The sequence below is a fragment of the Pipistrellus kuhlii genome, unplaced genomic scaffold (assembly GCF_014108245.1).
Source record: "Pipistrellus kuhlii isolate mPipKuh1 unplaced genomic scaffold, mPipKuh1.p scaffold_m20_p_9, whole genome shotgun sequence".
Lineage (NCBI taxonomy): Eukaryota > Metazoa > Chordata > Mammalia > Chiroptera > Vespertilionidae > Pipistrellus > Pipistrellus kuhlii.
The window spans coordinates 10,411,619-10,435,538 of record NW_023425595.1 but is presented as its reverse complement, the minus strand read 5'-3'; the positions used below and the strand labels follow the sequence as shown (position 1 = coordinate 10,435,538).

The 23,920-nt window shown below is 44.9% G+C and overlaps 1 protein-coding gene across 2 annotated transcripts in view; it reads right to left on the bottom strand.

Moving 5' to 3' along the window:
* The window catches only part of PTPRJ (protein tyrosine phosphatase receptor type J), a 132,592-nt gene that overhangs the window by 27,244 nt on the left and 81,428 nt on the right, over window positions 1–23,920 (bottom strand). For both annotated transcript variants that reach the window (XM_045577411.1, XM_045577412.1), the window contains exons 2-4: window positions 5,848–5,872; window positions 4,136–4,303; window positions 1,197–1,418 (exon numbers count right to left, since the gene is read on the bottom strand). In XM_045577411.1, the coding sequence (XP_045433367.1) occupies window positions 1,197–1,418; window positions 4,136–4,303; window positions 5,848–5,872 (415 nt within the window). The remainder of the gene's footprint in view (window positions 1–1,196; window positions 1,419–4,135; window positions 4,304–5,847; window positions 5,873–23,920) is intronic.

Below are 23,920 nucleotides of genomic sequence, written 5' to 3'. Positions count from 1 at the left end.
GAGGACAAAAATCATGGAATAAGGACAGCTAAGCACATGGTAGGTGCTTGTCCTCAGGCTGTAAGGCAGAATAAGGGTCCTCAGCTTCCAGCTGGCCGCTTCCTGCTAACTCACCACCTTCTCTTCCCCATTAACATGAGGGGCCAATTCTCTGTCCCCTTGTCCCTGCCACCATTTCTAAACTCTGTCTTCTTTTCCCTCCTTCTCTTCTAGCACCTTCTTTTCCTCTCTTTCACAATATAATATAGAAATCTTTATTCAGGGGGAGGGGGGTTCCCCCCTAAAACCATGCTCTGAGTTTATCAGAGGGGCCTGAGACACCCCATCCCTTAGCCCCTCTCTCCCTGGTTCTGTTTACTTACTGGGCTTCTGGGAAAGATTTTGCTTAAAGAAATTATTTCCTAGCTGAAAAGCAGACAAGTTGAAAGCCATTGGTTTAGTGTTTGTCTGCTCCGTGTGCAGAAGGCACTGGCCCAGGCGGTCACTTCAAGCCCTGGACTCCAAGAGGCCAGACTCCTGGCTTCACCAGCCAATGAGATCACACCTCCACACCAGAAAACCAACAATGAGCCTCTTTTTCAAATGTGTGCTTCTTCTCAGCTTAAAAAGACCTTCTCACGTCTGTTTTATATTTTTGGTTCTTTTCAGCTTAAAAAAAAGATAGAGAACTAATTTTGCAGCTATAACAGGAGGCTCAGGATATTGACATCTAAGCTAAGTACAAATCTAAGTTCAATGAAATGTCACTGGGCACTTTCATTTGGAACACACATTCCTCTGTAAAATCTACCAAAATTTCATTCCCCAAGAAAAATTCTTGAGAATATAAACACAACACCAATTTTCCTGGGGAGCTTAGAAGAAGCCTAGTCATTAGTGACACCATCAAAACACATTTCCAATGGGGTCGCTGCTCCCAAGTCCCAGCAGAAACGTATTAACCAATAAAAACAAAAGATTTCTACAACCAAGCAGTTTGGAATTACTTAAAACATCCCCAAAACAAGGGGCCTTAATACTGAATGATCAGGTGACCTGAACTTCTGGGCTTTGCACAATACAGAATCCTTTCTCCTATCCCAGAGTCAACGACAATCAATCTCTTTTCATCGGGCAACTTGAATGGACAAGGCTCTAGCCAATCGGGCAATAAGGAGTGATGGTTCATGACCATTGCTGGGAGCTAGTCATGTTACCTGTTGTGTCTCTGCTGAAATTGGCATTTGCCGGAGTGATGGAGAAGGTATATAAATTTGTTGGACTTGAGTCGGGGATATGAGTGCCGCTTTGATTTTCACCAGAAGTCTGCTGGCTGCTTTTCGTCTCTTCCTTTCCTTCAGAATGAAAAGCAGCTGAGTCGTTGTTTTTCCGTACTATATTCACACTGGTGGGACTAATGGAAATAGCAGGACTGGGTGCTATTTCAATATTGTTTCCAAAGAAAAAGGAAAGAAAAAAAAATTATATTTGCAAAAGAATTATTAGGTGTTCCGGTTAATAATGCAGGTATTTTTTTTCAATAGATGAAGTTACACATATGTTGATGTGTGTGCTATTTTGTTGTATTGACAACAAGCTTCAAAATTTCATATGTCAAATTTGCTGAAGGTGTTAACATAATAGATATTTTTACACTTAAAAATGTTGAATTTTGTACCAAAAAAAAAAAAAAGAGCACTTGTGGGAAGTTTTAATTCATTACTTTATTGTGAAGAAAGTGCTGCTGAATACTTTAGGAAGCTTATGAGGAACATGCTCCATCTCAAGAAACTTGTGACACTGGTTTAAAGGCTTTAAAAGTGATGATTTCTATGTGAAAGACAAAGAACATCCAGGTCAATCGAAAAAGTTTGAAGTCCAACAGTTATAAGCATTATTGGATGAAGATGCGTGTCAAACTCAATAACAACTTACAGAAAGATTAAATGTTGCTCAGCAAACAATTTTCAATCATTTATAAGCAATGGGAAAGATTTTAAAGGAAGGAAGTGGGTACCACATCAACTGAATGAAAGACAAATGGAAAACCAAAAAGTCATCAGTATGAAAGGGGGGGGGGGGGGGGAGGCTTTAAAGCATAGACAAAATGACAGAGGTTGGCCATCATGGCTGTGACTTGAACGAGGGCTAAATCTTTATAGAAGCTGCTACAAACAGAGACGTCAGATGCAAAGTGGGTCTATCTCCCCATTTACAGAAAACAACCACATGTAGTGAGGCATCATCTAGTACAGAAGTATCTGGTAACTTTTTGCCAAACCCTGAAATCAGAGGAAGCTCCATAACCTTCTGGTATGAAGATGACAAGGAACAGAATCACATAGAGAAGAAAGAACTGGTCTTAGAATCCAGTCCTGGACATATGGACCTGCTCTCTCCCACATGACCTGAAATTAATCCTTTCGAATGTCTCCTCTGTTGACAGCTCTAACACATTACATTAAACACTAAGGGTGGGTTATTAAGGCACCATGACATGGTAAACATGTCACTGGATATGGACGTATAAAAAATCTGTCCTGCCCAGCAGGCACGGCTCAGTGGTTGAGCATCAACCTATGAACCAGGAGGTCAAGGTTCAATTCCCTGGTCAAGTGCACATGCCCAGGTTGAGCACTCCATCCCCAGTAGGGGGCGTGTAGGAGGCAACTGATCAATGATTCTCTTCATTGATGTTTCTATCTCTCTCTTCCTCCCCCTTCCTCTCAGAAAGCAATTTAAATCCTTGAGTGCGGATTTTTTTTTAAAACTATGAAAGTTATTACAGTTATTAACTATAACTTAAAAGTGGACGCATACTAATTATATTCAAGACTGAGGAATAGCAACTTGCAACAGGAGAGGAAGCACAGCCATGGGACTCTTCTTCTCAAGGACCTAGGTACTGACCCCGGAAGAGGAAAGATGGCACAGGTAACACCACCTCAGCATGCACGTAACCTTCAAATGTCAGCATGGAGAGTGTGCCTCACCTGGCCCTGTGGAGATGCAACCATTTATGCAATCTATGAGAGAGGCGGGAGAGGAAACAAGAGAAATGAAAAGGCACAGGCAGGGAAGAGTCTAAGGCCCATAAGTTAGTACACTTCATGCCTCAAAGCCCTTCCAGACTTGCGCTTCCTCTTGCTAGAGGGGCAGCTTATCGCTATGGTGTCCACTACAGTCAATGCTGAGGGTGATGAGGGGGGTGTTAAAATAATAACCATGGTCACAGTGGTGGAGGCAGCAAAAGTTTGGGACCATGTTCCTGGCACCGTGCCAGGTGCTGTACATACGTACATACAAACATGCATGCATATATACTCATTAACTTCATGAGGAAGGCTACAGATCTGTTTTAAAGATGGAGAAATGTGTTGAGAACTAAATTTTGTTAGTTCGTGCAGAGATTTTGAGAAGTTTTTAGGAAAGCAAGTTCTTGTGTTTCAATGGTTTAGAAAATAAAGCACTTTTAAAATATGTCTTTTAAATGTGTGTGCACCCAACAGGCGTGGCTCAGTGGTTGAGCATTGATCTATGAACCAGGAGGTTATGGTTCGATACCTGATTGGGGCACATGCCTAGATTGTGGACTCGGTTCCCAGTTTGGGGTGTGTAGGAGGCAGCCAATCAGTGATTCTCTCTCATCATTGAAGTTTCTCTCTCTCTCTCCCTCTCCCTTCCTCTCCGAAATCAATTTTAAAAAATTAATAAATAAAATGTGTGTATATAGCTTGTTGGTGTGGTGTGTTTTGTTTTGTTTTGTTTTGTTTTTAATAAAGATGAGGTCTAAGAGGAATTGCCCAGAGTTCAAAACTGACAGAGCCAGGAAGCCAACCTGGGCCTCTGAATCTACCCCTGTGCTCAGCCGTGGAAGTACTGCTGGAAGACCAAACTGGAAGAGGGTTAGAGCAGCTCTCAGAAGAATCAGGATACCCTCCAGCCAGGCAACAGGGCCAAGAATGGGGAGAAGAGAGATACAAGTTTGCATTTTACTGTTGAAGCTCAAATAAAGAGATCTCGCGTACACTGCAGACATGAAGACATTATAATACATTCTCTAAACCCTGCAATCCACCCCAAAGAAAGTCTTGCTCACTTGTATGCACTTGGCAGCAGATAGAACCATTTGAGTATCTGATATAATAGTTCGTACCAGGAGCCAGCCCCATGACTGGAGTAATGTTGTCACTGTTCCCTTGTAAATGCTGCGGATCCTGGTGGTTCACATCGATCACAGTTGTTAGTGGAAGGTTTTCCATTGCTCTATTGGTAAGAATCTCAGTGGTGGTAGATGGGGCTGTACTCAGCCCACAGGAGCCATCTAGTACACAGAAGAGAAAAGCAAAATGCAAACTAATAAAATGGCACACCCACCACATACTTGCTATACAACAGGGTTTTTTTTTTATTACACATTTTTAATCATATCATCGTTCCCTCATCTTTCCTTCTGCTCCAGAATATCACCTCTATGCACAGAGGTTTTCTTCTTTCATGCCAGTGATTCAAATCTGCCAGAGGTACAAGCTTATTGAGCAAGCTGATTAACTAGGCAGAAAAGGCAACTGCAGGATTCTTCCCATTGTTTGCACAGCCTTGGTATAATGGTATAATTACTGTTATTAACCGAGATTTCTTTATTTGAAGGTTTCAGCGTGATCTGTCCCCTTTACATGGTACTCCGAGAACAGTCTAATTATTTTATCTCTATGGTTCACAAATTTTAGGATTTTACCAATCCCCCAGAAAAAAAAAGTGCCCCCCTTTTTTGGGGGGAGAGGCTATTTACGGGGAGTACCTTTAAATAAGTATTTATTTTTTAATTACAGTTAACATATAATATTATATTCATTTCAGGCATACAACCCAATGATTAGACATTTTAACTTACTAAGTGATCACCCAGAAAGTCCCCTAATTTTGAGGACAAAAGCTACCAACTTTTTCCAAAAAGGTACATTTTTAAAAACTACCAAGTACTATTATCTTTATTTCTTATTGAAACATTTTACAACAACAACAAAAAAACTTATTAACTACATAATCCCAAAATAGGCAGTACTTTCAACTGAATATAGTTAGCTTCATTAAAAACTCATTCTTGCCCTAGCTGGTTTGGCTCGGTGGATAGAGTGTCGGCCTGCGGACTGAAAGGTCCCAAGTTTGATTCCCATCAAGGGCACATGCCCAGATTGTAGGCTCAATCCCCAGTAGGGGGCCTCCAGGAGGCAGCTGATCAATGATTCTCATCATTGATATTCCTATCTCTCTCTCTCCCTCTTCCTTCCTCTCTGAAATCAATAAAAATATATATTTTTTAAAACTTATTCTTATATCCTTATTTTTCTCATTTTACTATAGACTAGGGAGGACTTCAATGGACCAGCACTAGAGTTAGTGGGTGGGATCAAGCACTCCACATGGAAGCAAAAATACACAAAAGGCTGTCTGGTTTTCTAAAGGTTATACAAACTCTGTGCACCATTTAAAAATCATGGGGCAATGTAACAACTCAAGAAAATACTTATAGGATCACAGCACATAAAATAAAGCATACTGCATTATGGTATAGTGGTTTCAATTAAGTTGTATGGATTTTGTGTGTGTTTTTTTAATCACCCATGGATATAGGTTGGAAAAAATCACAGAAAATATAATTTTTTTCTTTGTCCATGTTGTACAATGGATTGAATTGTTTCCTTCACCAGCCGTTTCATCCCCCACAACACACATTTAAAGAACAATTGAAAACTGAATTTTCACAAATTAGCATTTTCTGTGGCTTTCCCACTGCTATTAATGTCGCTGTGTCCATCAGGGGGCAGTAACAAACAACACACGAGCGGAGAGGGAAGTGGTACTTACTACTACAGGCATCTGTGCACAAAATCTGTAACAGAAAAGGAAAACGGAAGTCAGCAGATTCGCTCAGCCTCGGAAAATGCAAATGAGTAACCAGCAGCTGAGAATTTAATAATGGAGTGGGGTGCTAACAAGTCCATTAAGCTAAGGCCTGCTCGCCTAGGTTAGGGTGTGGGGACAATGAGTCCGGGAACTCAGTGTACCGGCGGGTCAAGGACGAGCAATGGCTTCACCTGGTTGGATGTACAGAGAATGACCGGCTGATGGCTTGCCAATGTTTGTCCTCACAGATACATCCGACACTCCCTCCTGACACTCCATCATGAACTGAGTTAGAAGGACCCAGAAAGAAAGTGCCAGAAAGAGAGGAAGGCAAGGCCAGGCCACCCTTCCCCAGAGCCATTTCTGGGTCTCAACTGCAAGGTGGAAAGCCAAATGTGGGACTGAAGAAATACACTGGGCTTGGGATTTTCGTTGTACAAAAATTTCATCTTCTTTTTTCTGCCAAGAGGTGGCAGTAATCTTTTTTTTAATTCTATGGCATGCAGCTTTAGGAAGAATGAGGGTTTGAAATGAGGATCTTTAAGACTGTTTAGTTGACAGTGTCTCCATCTGTCATCTTTAGGTCTCTGGAGGTCCTCAAAGATATTCATCGTGATCCATAAATTACTTCCCCATACTTTAAAAGCCTAAGTTGAGTGTTCTATGGTTTGATGGTGGTTAACAGAATTTTTCAAAGGAACAGGAAAATAATCAAAAGGGACCTTAATGGGGAAAAAATGCCCCCCAACTTCCCATCACACTAAGAATAAAATTCAAACTCTGAACCACAGCATAAAGCCTCTCTGATCTCCTCACCCCCTCATGCCCTCACAGTGCTGCTGAAACTAGTTTCCCCTTTAGAGACTTACAGATTTATTACTATTGGCTTCTCCAAAACATTCTGCCCAGACCTTCCCATGGCACAGCCTAAGAGTCACCTCTTCCATGATTCCTTCTCCAACTAGCCAATGGAAGTCAGTGCCCCTCACGTTCCATCACATCATAGTGTGTTTTCTCCTCAGCATTTACCTCAATTACGCTCAGTCTCCTCCAACCAAAGTACACGCTGCATGAGAACAGAAGCCTCCTCTGTGCCCTGTGCCTAGACTGGTGCATACAGCAGGAACTCAACCAATGCCACTGAAGAAAAGAATGAGTCTCTCATTTTAGCGAGGAGGCAAATCCAAAGGTCCAGAGATGGGGAAAGATTAGCCCCAAGATTCCGGGACAAGGACAAGGCCTGACAAAAAGCACTATGGGAACCTCCACTTCCAAATGCATGCTGAGGATAAAAAGGAAAGAACTCTAGCTTACTAAGCACCTACTGTGTGCCAGGCACTGAGCAAGGCTTCCTCTACATCCAGTGTCTGAGCACACGGTCCTGGAATCGCGATTAGGAGCATGGGATCTGGAACCAGACCACCTGGAGGAAATCATTGAATGCCACCATTTGCTGGCTATGTGACTTGGGCCAAGTAGCTTGATCTCTCTGATCCTCAGTGTCTACATCTGTAAACAGAGATGATAATCACAGCTGCCTTGTTGCAGTGAGGATGAAATGAAACCATCTATGTAGCTGCTGTTGCCATCATCATCACCTTTCAAACTTCACAGCAACTCTACAAGGAATTTTCGCCCCCATTTTTCCAACGACAACACTGAGGCTCAGATCCTTGTAACAAAACCAATGAGCAATCTGAAACTCACTATGTCCAAAATATTCCAATAATTGATCAACAACTGAGTTACAGAGGTGGGCACCCAAGGACATACAGCTGGTGAAGAAGCACCAAAACCAGAACCCAAGTCTTCACCTCTGTCTTGACCTCAACCACTCTAGCCCCGCTTCTCCTAAGATTCTGACCTGACCTAGAGGGAGGACTCATAGTTCACCTTCCTTCTTGCCATCACTCTACAAAGTCACCCAAGGTCATCTGCAGATGACAGAAGGCTTATGCAGTCCCCCATAGCTGAGTAACAGGAGCAAAACCTGAGATAAGGGAAAGGGATAAAGCTCTCTGACTTGGCAGGAAGACATACCAACATATGAGAGAAGAATATGAGACTGTTTCTCAGTTCTACCAAGCACTTTGGTTATTTAAACGCCTCAGGTACAGTAGAAACCCATTGGTCAACCAGATGGCTTGGCATGAATTGTATCCCAAAATGCCCAACACTACACAGTAGATTCTTCTCCCTCCTCCTTTCTGAGGAGCTGACCCTTGGTATTGAGTCCCTCAGCCTGTCTATAGCTGCCCTCTCCCTCTCCGTAGACAGGTATGTTCTTTTTCACACCTCCTTTAGTTATGCTGATGAGCCAAAGATCTCTCTCCTCATCTTCTGGAACCACCAGCAGTTCCCCAAATTGAACTCCACAGAAAACAAAACTATTAACAATGTCCTCGAGGCCATCCCAATTCGGCCAAAGCCATGGCCATCACATCAGTGGTCCACTCTGAACACTGGATTCTTCCTAGGCAACACCTACTTACAGGGAGCTCACTAGCTGCATTTACCTAAAACTTCTATCAATAAATTCTACCCCAACTCCTGTGCATATAAACATTCTCCTACAAACACACCCAAGTGGACCCATGCATAATCTCTTTCCCTCTCTTTGAGTCCCTCTCTGCACCATTAAACCTGTCTCCCGTCTATAAACATCAGAATAACCTCTGACTCCTCCCTCCTCCATCCTTCCTGGGTGCACTCGGTGGCCATGTCCTAAAAATGCTTTTCTGCCCAATACACCTTGACTTCCCATTTCCATACTGTGGCTACCTTAAACCAACTCCTCATAACCTACAGCCCTAAATGAAAGAATCAGACTCATCCTAGGGCTGATAAGAACTCAGACCATTTCCATTTTTATTTTTTATTTTTTATTTATTTATTTGATGCTCTCAGGACACGCAGAGCAGGGTTATATCTGCTACGCTACATTTCTGTCCCAATCCTGGCAGCACACTGCAGTGACTCCATCTATAATCCCTCACTTAGAACCTAAAAAGCCAAAACCTCCATTTGTGAACCGCAAAGGTGAGAGCCAGGCCCTGTACCTTCATCCACGTACCTGACTGCCGCTCACCTAGTCTCTCCCTTCAATGCACAGTGAAGAATAAGTAAAGGGCTAGATCAGGCTTTCTAAAATATGCCAGAATGCATCAGGATCTTGGCAGGGACAGGTGACAGACACACCAGGGTAAGTGTGGAAAGTTCAAAAGGGTCTGTGTACAGGATGTGGGTGGGATAAGGGAAACCAATAAGAAACGGCAAGAAACCTGAGATAGCTGTGGCTAGGAGGTTCAGTTAGTTAGAGTGCTGTCCCGATATGCCAAGTTTGCAGGTTCAATCCCAATCAGAGCACATACATGTGTCAACCAATGAGTGCATAAATAAGTGGAACAACAAATTGATACCTCTCTCTCTCTCTCTCTCTCTCTCTCTCTCTCTCTCTCCCTCTCTCTCCCTCCCTCTCCCCCCCCTTTCCCTCTTCCTCTTTCTCTCTAAAATTAATAAAATCTAAAAATAAAACTCCTGAGACAGCAGCAATGATAAAAGACAAGGACTTCCTCTCCCACATCTCCAGCTGGGTCCTCTTTCTAGGCATTCGGCCAGGAAGCTGAAGGCCAAGGGCACACAGCACCCACTGGTGCAGAAAAAATCAGTCCCCCCTTTAGGCTACAGGGTGGAGATGGGTAGGTGGGAGTCTGCAGGGCCACAGGGAAGATCCAGGGCACAGAGCTCATTCACTGCTGAGGAACCGAGTCTGGTGAGTACAGCCCAACACAGTGATCAAGTGCTTCAGGTTCAACCTGCCCTAATACTTGTGAGCTCTGGGGCTTGAGGGTCTCACCAAGTCATCTGTTTCCTCAATTATAAAATAGCCAAAGGATACATGCAATACAGATCCCACAGCTGAGTTCTCTTGAGGTTCAAGCAAGACAAGGTTCCTACATTCCCAGCCTCACAGCCTTCTTCCTGCCTCATCAAAGCTCCAACGCTGCCACCCATAACTCATCTGATGACCTTCTGTGACCACTCCAGCCCCTAGGAGCTCTCCAGGCTCTGAGCCCCTTGCCATCCATGCCTTTTCCTGGAGCCTGCACTGTACCAGGCCGTAGGGGAGGTGCCAAATGTACCAAGGGCACTTATGGTTGTTTCTGGCTCACCAAGAGCTCACAGGCAAGTAAAACCAAAGAGCATGAGCATGCAATGTAGACAGAAACCAGCAGCTGAAAACAGGGGGTGGGGAGGTCACCTTTGGAGCCTGGGGGACAGGTGGCTTGAAGGTGATATATAAAAGAATGAGAGCAACTCCATGTGGAAATTTAATGCTGTTTGGTTCTACCTGTTATAATATTAATTAAGCCCTAACTATTGGCCAATCTCTGCATTACAGGTGTCATCTCATTTAAGTCTTCCAACAATCCCACGAGGCAGGCAACTGTGTTAATCCCCATTTTGCAGGTGAAGCAACTAAGATCTGGAAAAGTTAAGCTCCAGACCCATCATCTTACAACTAATGAGGGAACAGCCCAGGTCTCCCTGACTCTGAAGCCTCGGCCTAAAGCAATAACCTGGTTCGTCCCTGGACAAATCCCAGCTGAGGTCATGGGACACAAAGGCAATTTCAGGGCCACCTGTCACAAACCCTCACCTTGGAAACGGGGTCTATCAACCCATTTAAATAGGCTGAATTAAAAAGGTTTCTGTACTGCTCTCAACAGGAGCAGCTTGAGGCTAAATTCACAGAGGAGCCTGGGTTTAAGCTAGTGGCAAGCTTCGGGCTTTCTATTCTACATGATCAATTTTTAGAGATGGGTAACAAGTGACTGCCTAACACAATGGGTAACAATAGACTCTTTATCCTTCTAAAACCAAGCCCACACACCATATGACAATAGTTATTTTTACCCACTGACGTAATTAACCAAAATGTGAACCGCTTCAAGCCATTTTTATAAAATCCAGTAGCATTTTATGGGGTTTGGAACATGCACAGATTTCAATTCTGAAAGGCCATCATTCTTTCTCGCTCTCATTTATCTCCCCTGTGAAATTATCCGACAGCTCCCTATAAAACTGGCCCCTGGGAGGTAAATCATTGATCAAGGAACATAGTAAATGGAATGGGCTCTCCCACTGAACCCAGAAGCCAGGCAATAAATGCCATTATAAGAAACTTCCCAGAAGGCAGTTGTGACATTGTGTGGTGCCCTGAGCACCTGGCATCCATGTCCACCCTAGGATCCAAAAGGCAGGGGACTGGAAGGCTAGCAGGCAGCATGGCAAGCTACCCACAGCACAAGATACTGGGCAGAGCAAGGAGAAAATGAGCTAGCTCACTCCACCTCATCTGCAAATAAATGACTCCCTCCACTTGATGCTGTCATCAAAAGGCATCATGGGAAAGGGTGGGCATAATCCTTAATTCTGCATCCTCCAAAAGCCGGGGCAAAGCTTCGATTGAGGGAATGAGCACCAACCACCCTGCAAACCACCAGCTGGATCATCTCTTCCCTCTTGGGAGCTTTGGAGGCATGATGAACTCTTTCAAATGCACAGAGAAAAAAGTTACCAGAGGGGCTATTTTGGTGAGGCTATGTGAACTTGAGATGTAGAACTGAGGATGACCTTGGAATCCCAGGCTAGAAATTTCCACGGGTATTTTTAGCAAAACTATTTTTCAAAACAAATCTCATTAAGAACCATATACAGAGATTTCTATATTCCATACATGTCAGTACATATATAAATGTATATGTATGCATATGAATATGATACTTGGATAAAAGCAAGTCTTGTTATTATATATTTATTTTAAAGTTCAAGTAATCTTAGTTTTTTTAATATTTTTATTGATTTTTAGAGAGAATTTGGTTTTTTGGTTTTTAAATATTTTTATTGATTTATTTTATTTTATTTTTTAGATAGAGGGGAAGGGAGGGAGAGAGAAGGCGAAGCATTGATATGAGAGCAGAGCATCAGTTGGCTGTCTCCTGCACACTCCCTACTGGGGATGGAGCCCACAACTCGGGCATATGTCCTGACTGGAATTGAACCAGCAACCTATTGGTTCATGGGACAACGCCCAAAAATTGGAGTACATCATCAAGAGCACCTTAGTGTTACGTTGAATATAATCGCTAAATAACCAAGTTCTAAATAACTGGTGTTCTCCAATGTATTAAAATTTGCTGTAACACATATTTCCATTTCATTTTTTTAATATATTTTTTTATTGATTTCAGAGAGGAAGGGAGAGGGAGAGAGAAACAGGAACATCAATGATGAGAAAGAACCATTTTTCAGCTGCCTCCTACTGGGGATCGAGCCCACAATCCAGGCATGTGCCCCTGACCAGTATCAACCCGGGACCCTTCAGTCCACAAGTCAAACCAGCCAGGGCCATATTTCCATTTTTAACAATGCCAAATTGGAAGGGAGGACCGTGTTTTTAATGAAACTCAAACATTTATGGAGCTCCTGACATATCTAAGGAAGGTAATTTGAAAACCCTTTGACTTTATGAAGGAATAAAATAAGTCCCAGAATGATTCAGCAACTCGATTCAGACACCAACACTGAGACTACAGCCCAAATCCCTGCACAGGCCTGTCTCCTCATCTCAAGAGAGGGTCCCAGTTGGCAGGCCCAGATCTCTGTCTGAGTCCTTTCACATTATATAATAAATTTGGGGGAGGGTCCTAAATTTGAGCTCCTTTGCCCAAATCTAGCCCACTAACATGTTTTATTTTACCCAGTGTTTATTTGGTTTTTTATTTATCTGCATTAAAACACTATCCTATTTTTTCCCATTGTGGTTTTTTTCCAACTCTTCTGAAATATAATTGACAAATAAAAATTGCATATAATTAAGGTATAAATGTGACATATTACCACAGTATTTCCTAAAATCTTGAGCAAGTATGGTATTTCGAAATTGGGAGACTGGCCCTCGCTGGTTTGCCTCAGTGGATAGAACAACAGCCTTTGGACTGAAGGGTCCTGGGCTTGATTCCACTCAAGGGCATGTACCTCGGTTGCAGTCTCCGTCCCTAGCCCTGGTTGGGGCACATGCAGGAGGCAACCAATCGATGTATCTCTCTCTATCACTCCCCTTCCCTTCCACTCTCTCTAAAAATCAATGGAAAAACATCCTCAAATGAGGATTAACAAAAATAAAAATTAGGACACTGGAGCATTTCAAAAATCCTGATTTTTAGTTAAAAAAAAAAGATGAGTCTGGCTTTCTTAACTGACCACAGCTAATTGGATCTGCAGACTCCCCCTTGCAATGGGTAAGTGCTTGGAATTCACCCTTCTGGTACTGGCACCTCAATGCTGAGACCAGATAGCTGTTGACCTCATGGCACCCTCATTGTTCACCCTCTCTCTCAAACGCGAACATATGAAAGACCGAGACAAGGTATGGTTTTTCATTATTGGGCCCATTCCATTTATTCATGTTCCCAACTCCTCCTAAGACCTTCGATTGAAGTGTACCTGGTGATCAAGTTCAAGGGATGCCATTGTTAACGAATTGTTCACCCTCTGTTTCTCCTGGAGGAAGAGCTCTCTGGCCAAGGTCAAATGTGAACAGTGTGCATGCTGTGAACAAGAAATGCATCACTTGCCTTCCCCTAAGTTCTCTGTTCATTCCCAGACCTGCCCCCATGCCATCACCACCCTGAAAAAGTGCAAAATGGGGTTGAGAGTTCTGATGCTCCAGTTCAAGTCTTTTACTTCCTCTTCTTGAATCTGAATAATAAAACCACTCCATAAATCCCACCAATTCCCTCCTACACCGCCCATCCGCCTCAGAGGATGATAAAAATAGCTAACAGCCACCACTTACTCAGTGCTTTTATGTTCAGGGCTGTTCCTCAAGGAACTTTCCCTACCTCCACCCTGGAATCAGGACCAGTAACTGAGCTTCTTCAGATCTGGCAGCTGTAAGTTACCATCTACTCTGTAGGCTTAATGTGAGGGGGATTAAGCAGCACATAGTAGGTGCTATATAAACAGCAGCAAACATAAGTCATCGAGGCGGGAGAGCACAGGAATCAGGTCACACTCTGCAGTCCAGCCCAACCAGCTACATGAACCTGGTGAGCCCCTCATCCTCTTTCAGCAGTAATCATAGCAGCACCTAGCCGAGCAAGGCTGGGATGAAGTACCGATAAGTACTGATAAGTATTGATAAGTAAGATGAGCATGGGAGGGGGACAGGGGAAGATGTGTGTTTGAGAATTTTCATAACAAAACAAAAAAAGATACGAATGGTCTTTACCTCATAGGATTGCTATGACAAGTCTTCAATGATATAATCCATGGGAAGCACTTAACTAACGTACAGTGAATGTGGCACAAATGGCAGCTAGTGTTACAATTATTCCCCCCAGCAGAGGCTGGGGAGGCCAAGAGGTGGCCCTCAGGGAGGGTGAGCTGTCATGCAACAAGACTAAGGAAAAAGCAGGACTAGAAGGAATTTCTGCTACCACAGAAGCAAGAACTTGGGTTAGACTTCTCAGACCCCGCGTGCTTGTCTCCCGTTACCTATCACGGCCAGAGCTGCACTGAGGCCATCCCGTATCCACACACAGACAGCGACACTCTCTGCAAACCCACCGTCAAGCCCACCCCCGCATTGCCAGAGCGCCTCCCCAGTTTAGCTAAGTACACAGGACCCTGTCTCTCTCTCTCTCCCTCTCTCTCTCTCTCTCTCTCTCTCTCACACACACACACACACACACACACACACACACACACACACACACCACTCCTCCCCACGTGACAGGACCGTCTCAGGGTGGGCCCGGAAGGCGCAGGTGGTGGTGACAGGCCCATCCTTATACAGATTTTTCTGCCTACAATGTCCCTTCTGATGAAAAAGTATGCAGACAACAGAGAAATTTCAATTGTTCTCCACTCGGCTTTTAACAGTAACTTAATAATAAAAATAATCACCACACAACGCGTGTCCCATGACAAAGCCACATCATCCTCCACACTAAGAGCCTGATCTTGGATAAAATGGCACTTTGGCAAGTCGCCTGGAGCAGGTACTATCAACCCAGTGACTGCACACGGTAAACACTTTTATTTTATATCCAAACAATGAAACGAGGACCGGGAGTCTGCTGGAGAGCTGGTTTAGTGGAACGCTGCTCCCTACCTCCCCCCAGGACCGGTGAGGACAGCGCTGGGAGGCGACAGGTGATTTGCAATAACCCACAAAGCCTAAAGAATTCTTGCCCTAAACCAGAGGTTGGCAAACTGTTTCCGTAAAAGGCCAGACACTGATGGCTTTGCACGTTTCTTGGGCTTCGCACGTCATATAACTCTGTTGTCGTGGTGTGAAATCAGCCACAGATAACACACCGACGGACGATCCTGGACGTGTTCCAAAAAAACTTGAATCATACGTGTTACATGTGCATTTAATTTTCAGCTGTCATAAGATATAGTCTTCTCTTGATTTTTTTCAACCATTAAAAAATGTAAAAAAAAAAAACAAAACAAAAAAAAACACTAGCTGACGGCCACCCAAAAACAAGCAGTGGCTAGATTTGGCCCTCAGGACCATAGTGTACTGGCCACGACCCTAAATCACAGAGTTCCCCGGGACAGAGCCGCAGGCAGACCAACGGCAGGTCAGCGCCTGAGCCTGTGGGCTGGGGCTGGTTCCGTGCCCTGGTTCCCACAATTACTAGCTTGAGCGCTAACCTAAAGTTCCATCTTCTCCTCTGAAAATAGGGACCATACCAGCCCCCTCCGTAAACATGTGAAAGAATTAAATGAAGTCACATCTGATGCAAAAGCAAATGTTTAAGAGAAGATAATTCTATCGTTGCTGCCATTGTTTCTTCACTTTTGGCTAGATTTCAGTCAACTCCGTTTAAAAATCACAGGATCTCAGATGCTAATCTGAATTTCCAGTTGGAACACTTCGGCTCCTAACACATTGAAAGGAACAACCTTTTTCTTAATGAGGACAGGACATAAAGAGATAAAACAACTTGCAATAATGGCCCATTGGTGACAGACAGAGGATGGTGTCTTGGGTCAAACCCATGGACCACAGAGCTGCTTTCTCAGAGTGGCATCCTCCGGTACCCAGCATACCTGCAGTCTGGCCCTCTCTCACAGCATAAACATAAGAGGAATCACACATTTCATGTCCAATTTGCCCAGCACTTGGCCTCCCCTGTCACGTGCTCATTCAGCACTGGCTGATCAGTGGGTTTTCACTGGGTCTCCAAGGCCTAGAACAGAGCTGGCCTAGCCATTGCTGGGCAACACTGAATAGATGTGTGGGAGAATAAGCCATGGGGAGATGTGTGGTAAGTCACAAAGGAGCATACGACCTTAGGGATTATCTGTGCCAATCCGTCTCTATTTAGAGCTGAGGGAAAATACCTCATGATCTCACTCATTGGTGGCTAATAAAGAACATTATAACCTGATGAACAAAAAGATAGACACAGAGGCAGTCAGACTGTCAAATTACAGCGGGAAGGTGAGGGAGAGGTGAGGGAGATAAGAGATCAACCGAAGGACTTGTATGCATGCATATAAGCATAACCAATGGACGTAAAACACTGGGGGTGAGGGCATGTATGCGAGTGGGGTGGGGGGGGGGGGGCGATGGTAAGAATGTACACATATAATACCTTAATTTAAAAAAATGAAAACAAAATTAAAAAGAAAAGAAAAAAAATAGAGTTGAGGAAACAGAGCCCAGAGAGGCATAGCAATTTGTCCCAAGTACCTAAGTCTGAAACTCAACATTCAGCTGTGCTTTCAGTGACTGAAACTATATGCCAGGCCCTGTGGTCATTAGGTACACAGTCTCCAATTGCTGAAAGACTATCAAGGGAGACAAAGACATAACCAACTGACTTTTTTCTCTCCTTTTAAGAACCACTTAATTTGGTGAGGTCATCAGCAGGTTATGTTCCACACTTTACATCTCCTTCTGAACTTTTCAAAACACATACACTTTTTTTTTTCTCCAGCAGATGAAATCAATGCCTACTATAAAGGAAAATGTGTGTCCTGAAAGAACGCACGTCTCAGTCACATTTTTCCAGGTATCAACATACCTCGCATTCCCCGGATAACCTGTGCAGCCCTCCCCTCCTCTGGCTCATGCCGGTTCTCCTACCTAGAAAATAAGCCGTTGCCCTCCCTCCTTTGCCCAACAGCTTGGCCAAACTCAATTCCCCGGCACAGCCTGAGTTTTCCTCGGTGCTGTGCTCGGCCCAGCCTCACCTCTCATCTCTCCTTACTTAACGGTGTCTCTTTCACCAGCTGGAAACCCCTTGAAGTTGGGGACTATATAACTCACACCTCGCACAGCGCCTGAACTGGCTGATGGCTGGAAGGCTGTGCGCAGTGTGGCAGGTGAAGCGCATGAGGGTGAGGACAAGGTCTAGGCAGGAGAATTGGGTTGGATTTGGACAGCGGGAGAGAACAAAAGAGAACATTCATGTCAAAGAATGTTAGGGGGAAAATACAATGGCATGAAAGGCAGGGGGTGGGGGTTGTTAACAATACAAAGGCCCATCCTTGTCCTACTTTAACCAGCCTGGGTCTCCGGGTTTTTTATGGGCCTTGACTCACCCTCCAAAGTTTGAGAACCACTGGCTTAAGATATTTTTTTTTTTGCTTTTGTATTTAATTTTTTTTATTAAGGTATTATATGTGTACATACCTTACCATTGCCCCCAAGGCTTAAGATATTTTAAAGGGCCGAAACTGGTTAGGCTCAGTGGATAGAGTGTTGGTCTGCGAACTGAAAGATCCCAGGTTCGATTCCGGTCAAGGGCATGTACTTTGGATGTGGGCACATCCCCTGTAGGGGGTGTGCGGGAGGCAGCTGGTTGATGTATCTCTCTCATCGATGTTTCTAGCTTTCTATCCCTCTTCCTTCCTCTCTGTAAAAAAATCAATAAAATTTTTTTTTTTAATTTTAAAGATATTTTAAAGGGACAATGAGACAAGATGATGCAAACCAGAGACTCCTTCTGGTTTGAAGTCGCCACAACCTGCAAGCTCCCAGGAAATCCCTGAACAACTCCAGGGGATGAGCTGGGAGTTGGTTTTGTTTGAGGAAACCCAGACTAAACTTAAGACATCCTTTAATGGTCGTTAAACAAAGGAGGGGCCTCATCCTGAGGACTCCAGGCTAAAACCAGACTCTATTGGGGAGAGAAGGCGCCCAGCGGGAGTGTTTTCCTGGGACGCATTGCAAATTTCTGGCGGCTTCTTGCAATGCCCCCTTCAACAAATCCAGCAACCCAACAGATCGTGGAGAGTCATTCCCGCAGCCTGTGTAGGAATTTAGGCTAAGAGTGATTTTCCCCACTAACCAAGAACCTGAACCGTTTTCCTATCAAGGTCAGAAGACCGATATTCCGTCACTCCACACCATCTGTTCAAACAGCACGTTCCTGTTTGCATTTGTGGGTCCCTTACTTTTCCTTCTGTGCTTTCAGGGAATGAAATTCCACACATGAGAGACATAAGGGATATAAACATGTTCTGTAAACAGCAATGAGTTGTGCTGGGTTCCAGCCAGACCTATAGCAAATGAGTCAGCATTTTGCAGAAGAAGAATGGATGATAGATGGCAGACCTGGGCTCAAATCTCCACCACCAGGCATATAACACTGGGTCATTACCAATTCTCTAGAAACTTTAGTTTCCACATATTCTACCTGACTTCCCATGGTTATGGCAAGCAAGAACATCCATAAAGCCTTGTATAAAATAAATGCTTAATAAATGTGACCTGGTCACATCCCTAAGGTACACTGGTCTTCAGAAGTAGCGAAGTTTAGCTTTGAACAAAAGACACACAACACACCCACAGGCATGTTACCTAGTTGAAGATAGTTACTGACTATTAACAATAATTACTGCATTGTGCAAATAAATTGCATTATCTAAAAAAGTCACCCTCCTCCAAAGTTTGCATTAACAAAGAAAAAGCTAAAATTCTCGAAGTCTCATAAGTCCAGTCCATTTTTCTTTGCCATCTAATAAGACACTTTTTATTTCCTTTCATGGGCTGAAACTTCACTAAAAGGCAAATTGTCTGAGGGCATGCCTCAGAGACAACAGGACTCTGTGTGTGCTCAAATAATCCCCTGTTCCAGTTGACTGTTTTCTATTTTTTCTGAATAGACACTGTACAGAATCGGGAATCAGAAACGGTCCTGTGATCTCCCTAATTGCTTCCACAGACGAGTCCAAATGGGTAAATTTTTTCAAAGACACAACTGACTCAAACCCTAAATGCTCCTCAAGTAGCTCCCAGCCTTCTCTCCCACACTGGTGGGACCCCCCTCGGCCAGCCCCGATCCCCAGGCTGGGCAAGAACCCAAATGGCAGAGAGGGCTCCCCCTCCAGACAAGACCCATCTCCACCCAGGGAAGGCCGGCGCTCAGAGAGGAAGGCCAAGAAGTCAGAGACAGCGTGTTCTTGGGCATCTGTCCTCGTGTTACCCTGGAGTTGACCCCGAGTCTGATCCAGAGTCTAACACTGCGGAGTTGCTGTGCTACCAAGAGCTTCTGCACCTCACAACCATCCTCAGCAGCCATGGACAAGCTTCGCATGCACCCATCCATGACAGTAGACACCACAAACCAGCCCACACGATCTCAGATTCGACAGATGTCAGCAGCAACTGGGGTCTCAGTCTTCCCAGCATTTTCCTGGAATTCTCCAAATCCCTTTTATTAGCTATGCAAGGAAACAGGCAGATCCTATTCGTGAGAAGGTAGGGCCCAAGGAGAGACTCAAGTCCTATCAGTAAAGAGTGTAAGTTCCAAATTCCCAACAGGTTGTTGTTTTGTTTTGTTTTGTTTTTTATTTATTTTTACAGAGAGGAAGGGAGAGGGATAGAGAGCTAGAAACATCAATGAGAGAGAAACATCGACTAGCTGCCTCTTGCACACCCCCTACAGGGGACGTGCCCGCAACCAATGTACATGCCCTTGACCGAAATCGAACCTGGGACCTTTCAGTCCACAGACCGACGCTCTATCCACTGAGCCAAACCAGTTTCAGCCAAATTCCCAGCAGGTTTGACATCAGACAGATAACACTTGATTTCAGACACCAACCTCTGTTGAAGTTATTTCCTTATTCAATAAGCTTAATATGCCAGGGACATCCTATTGTAGTACTTAGTAAGCTCGATAAAATAACCTCATTGCCATCTTTTAAAAACAAAGGTTATCAAAAGCTCCAGAAAGGTCACTTTGGCAAGATCTTTTGCTGGCACTCTATTTGAAATCTAGGAGGGAACATTACACACTTCCATGTTTTCACAAATTAAACATCAGGAAAACCATTTTACGGGGTCCCCACTGTTCAAAGGGAAATCTCCCTGCTTGCACTGTGGCTTCTGACATCCTGCCAAGTGTCAGACACCGAAATGTGAATGAGATTAAAAAGGATTAAGACGGAGTAAGTGCTATTAACAGCTTCTCTATGGCGGGCATCTATCTTCCTCGGGAGGCGATGGCCCCCCAGGGAAAAGCAAGGTCTGAGAGGGAACGCAGCTCCTGCAACACCTGCTCGCTTGGGATGGCGAGGTCAGGGGCGAATGCTGGGCCCGCTCCAGCCACAGCTCGGGTCTGTCAAAGGTCTGCACCGCTCATCTTGACACATCATCAAAGAACACTGCACCCTGGGGCGCCGGGGCTTCAGAGCCATGGGCGAGCAGCGCCTACCCTCTGTATTATTTTAGAGCAGCCAACTCCTCTTGACCAATCAAATCTTAGGTGAAACCCAAATAAAGCCAGATAAGATGGCCAACATCGGTAGCAAGCCTTCATTTAAAATTTTCAAACTGTCGCGTTGGTTCACTCGGGAGCATGGATCTGTTTTTATCAACGGCAGCCTGAGCAAATGTAAACATCTGACATCACACGTTGCACCTCGTCCATTTCTGGGTTTCGTGTGGTTTCACAAAATCAATAAAAAGCTGATTCAGTGAGATGTGTAGCCGCAAGCGGTGGAAGTTGGATAATTCATCTCAATTAAACCGAGATCGGCGGTTTTATTCCTCGGGGTGTCATCAAAAGTGAAGCTGGTGGTACTGAGGAGCATATGGGTAGCCTCCAATGTTAAAAGTTGCTGTGTTTTTTTTTAACAGATTAAAGAAATAATTGGTGGTGGGTCAATAGGTGTCCACTTGACTACTGTACTTGAAGTTCAACTGTGTTTTTTCAGATTACCAAATATTACACGATGGAGACGCTTAAACGCCTGGCACCTTTCACCAAGGAGGCCTTGGCTCTGTTATGGATTGGAGCGCCTCTCTGAGGCAAACAGGTGGATGCCCTCATCTGAACTCCTGAGTTAGTCTGTGGAATGTGGTCTGATAAATGGCCTTTGACTTGATCAGCATTTCATCAGATGCTCATTCTTCAGGGAGAGGGTGACTGGGCGTGTTCCCTAAAATGCTGGATATCCCAAGGCGGACACACCAGCAGGATAAAGACTGGGCCCTGCCACATGCCCACAGCCATGCAGAGCCCCCGTGGCAGGATTGACTGCTCTGGGGAGTGGATACCCAAGGGACCCCAATAGGGAGAGCCGGGCCCCCAGACCACCCACACAGAGCTCATGTTCTTTTCCGGAAAGAAAGGTTCATTTCTGGTCACATGAACCAGACTTCCAGGACACCTGTACGGTGGGCCAGAAACAAGGGCAGCATTGCAGAGCTCAGGGGGACACTTGCAAGACCAATGCAGGTCTGGGCATGGGTCTGGGGACCAGCTGTACCCACACATGGCTGGGAGGACAATGGAGGTGCTCAAGGCCGCCCTGATGGCACAGACCTGTCTCTGAGGAAAGCCACTGTGTTCAACTCTGGTCATTGACACGACTCCGAAGCTTTCTCCTTATGGTGACTTGAGGGGAGAGGGCAGAAATGAAAGCTAGGCTGCCAGTTTCTGATTGGGTGCTAGGAGCTTCAAAAAGGGCAGCCACTGTGGACTCGGGGTCTGGGAAGGAGAGACCACCTTAACTTCCTTCCAAAAGGGGATGGAGGAAAGAGTGCATCCGGAAGAAGCAGAAGGTACCGAGCATCTGGGCCGTGAGCCTTCATTCATGAAAGGTGAACCAGGTACAGAGCAGACACTACCTGTCTGTGTGAGACAGCAAGGACAGTGACATGCTGTGTCTGTCCTCGAGGGCTGCCCCCAAATAACACAGGGCCATTCAACAGGCTGTACATTAAAAAGAGTTTCCTTGAACCACTAAGGGAGTGGGAGGGTGCTAAACACCTGCTTTGCTTTAAAATATGTTTTCCCACGTTTCTCTTGAGTAATAACAGCCAATGTTACTGTGAGTTGGCTGGAAGGCAGCTCCAAGGATCTTCTCTGTGAAATCCAGGGAAGACGAAAACTAGCCCCATTTTACAGTTGAGGAAATAGAGGCCCTGCACATCAGTGGCTGCCATAAGGCCCTGGAGCTAGGAAGCAACAGAGCCAGGCCTGGAGCCCCTCTGCTCTCCGCCCTCCATCAAAGTCACTTTCTTTTACTGAACATCATTATGTGTTAAGCGTTTCACATCTGCTATCTCAGTAAATGCTCACAACAGCCTTAGAATTAAATGCATCTATCTCTATAGAAGAATTTCTATCTGTACAATATGACATCAACTAAATTACCTTAGGCCATTAAAACAATACTGAGGGGGGGGGGGGAACAATCCTTAAAAGACACACACCAAATCATTAATAGTGGTCTCCTCGGGTAGTAGGCTACAAGCAACATTTTTTTAAAAGATATGTTTCTGTGTTTGCCATAATTTCCACAGGAAGCGTGGCTTCTTTTTATGTAAAAAAAAAAAAAAGGGGGGGGGGGGTAGAAGGCTTTGTGTAATTTTGTGTCACTCACATTTGGGGATGAAAAAGAACCAAAATAAAAGTGTTCAAAGTGGTTCTCAAGCCCAGCAGGCAGCCCTCCCGGCTGCACAACGCCCTGACCAGGGATGACAGATAGAGCTCCACTGAAATTAAGAGATACAGTGGGTTATCAGAATAAATAATAGATGATAAATTCTTGGCAGAGTTACTAAAGCAAAGCATGTTGGCTGACTTGGCTGAGGCCAATATACCATAAATTTCCTTAATATGACACGTCAGGATGGAAACTGCATTTGCTAAGATCGCCCCGAGCCAAGCACAACAAGCCTCAGCATAGAAGCCACATGTGACTCCTGCCCTCGTGCACAGATGGGCCCATCATGGGCACCTCCTCATCCATCCTGCAGGCCATGGAGACTTCACAAGGCCATGCTCACAGGACAGGTGGACAGACCACAGAACTGTCCGGAGGCAGGACCCCAGGAGCGATGGCCACCGCCTCTGGAAGACCCGGGAGAGAAGGTGGGCACTTGGCAAACACTGCTTTACCCCGGTCTCTAGGACGAGCCTGTGGCAGCAGGCCAGCGCACTGCAGGCCTTTTGGCAAGTTACCACGCTTCCTTCATCTGTGAGCATCTGGCGTCACGAAGTCACTGGAAGAGCATGGTACAGTACGGCTGATGCGGGCCATTCCATTCCCACAGGTAATTTATGGCAGTTATTACAAGACTTTGAGAGGGAGCATGGGATGTTCTTTGGTGTTTAAAGCTGACAGAATGGTCCTGAAATGTTCGGCATGCTAGCTATCCTGTGTTATCTCTGCCAAAAGGCTGCCTCGCGCTGCCCCAGATGTGAAAGAAAATGTTTGTCAATCATCCTGGGTCTTCAAGGACCAGGCAAGTCCCCTAAGAAAGGGGAGAGCTGCCCGGGCTGGGTGGCTCACTGTCCCATGTACCAAAAGGTTGTGGGTTCTATCCCTGGTACACACACACACACACACACACACACACACACACACACACACCCTCGGTGAGCGTTAAAAAGAAAAGGAACAGCACTCAAGCTGTGCACATAGGATGGGATCCTGGACAAGCCCCTCTATCTCACCCTCCCAGGACCTGTGCCTGGGGCTGGGAGGC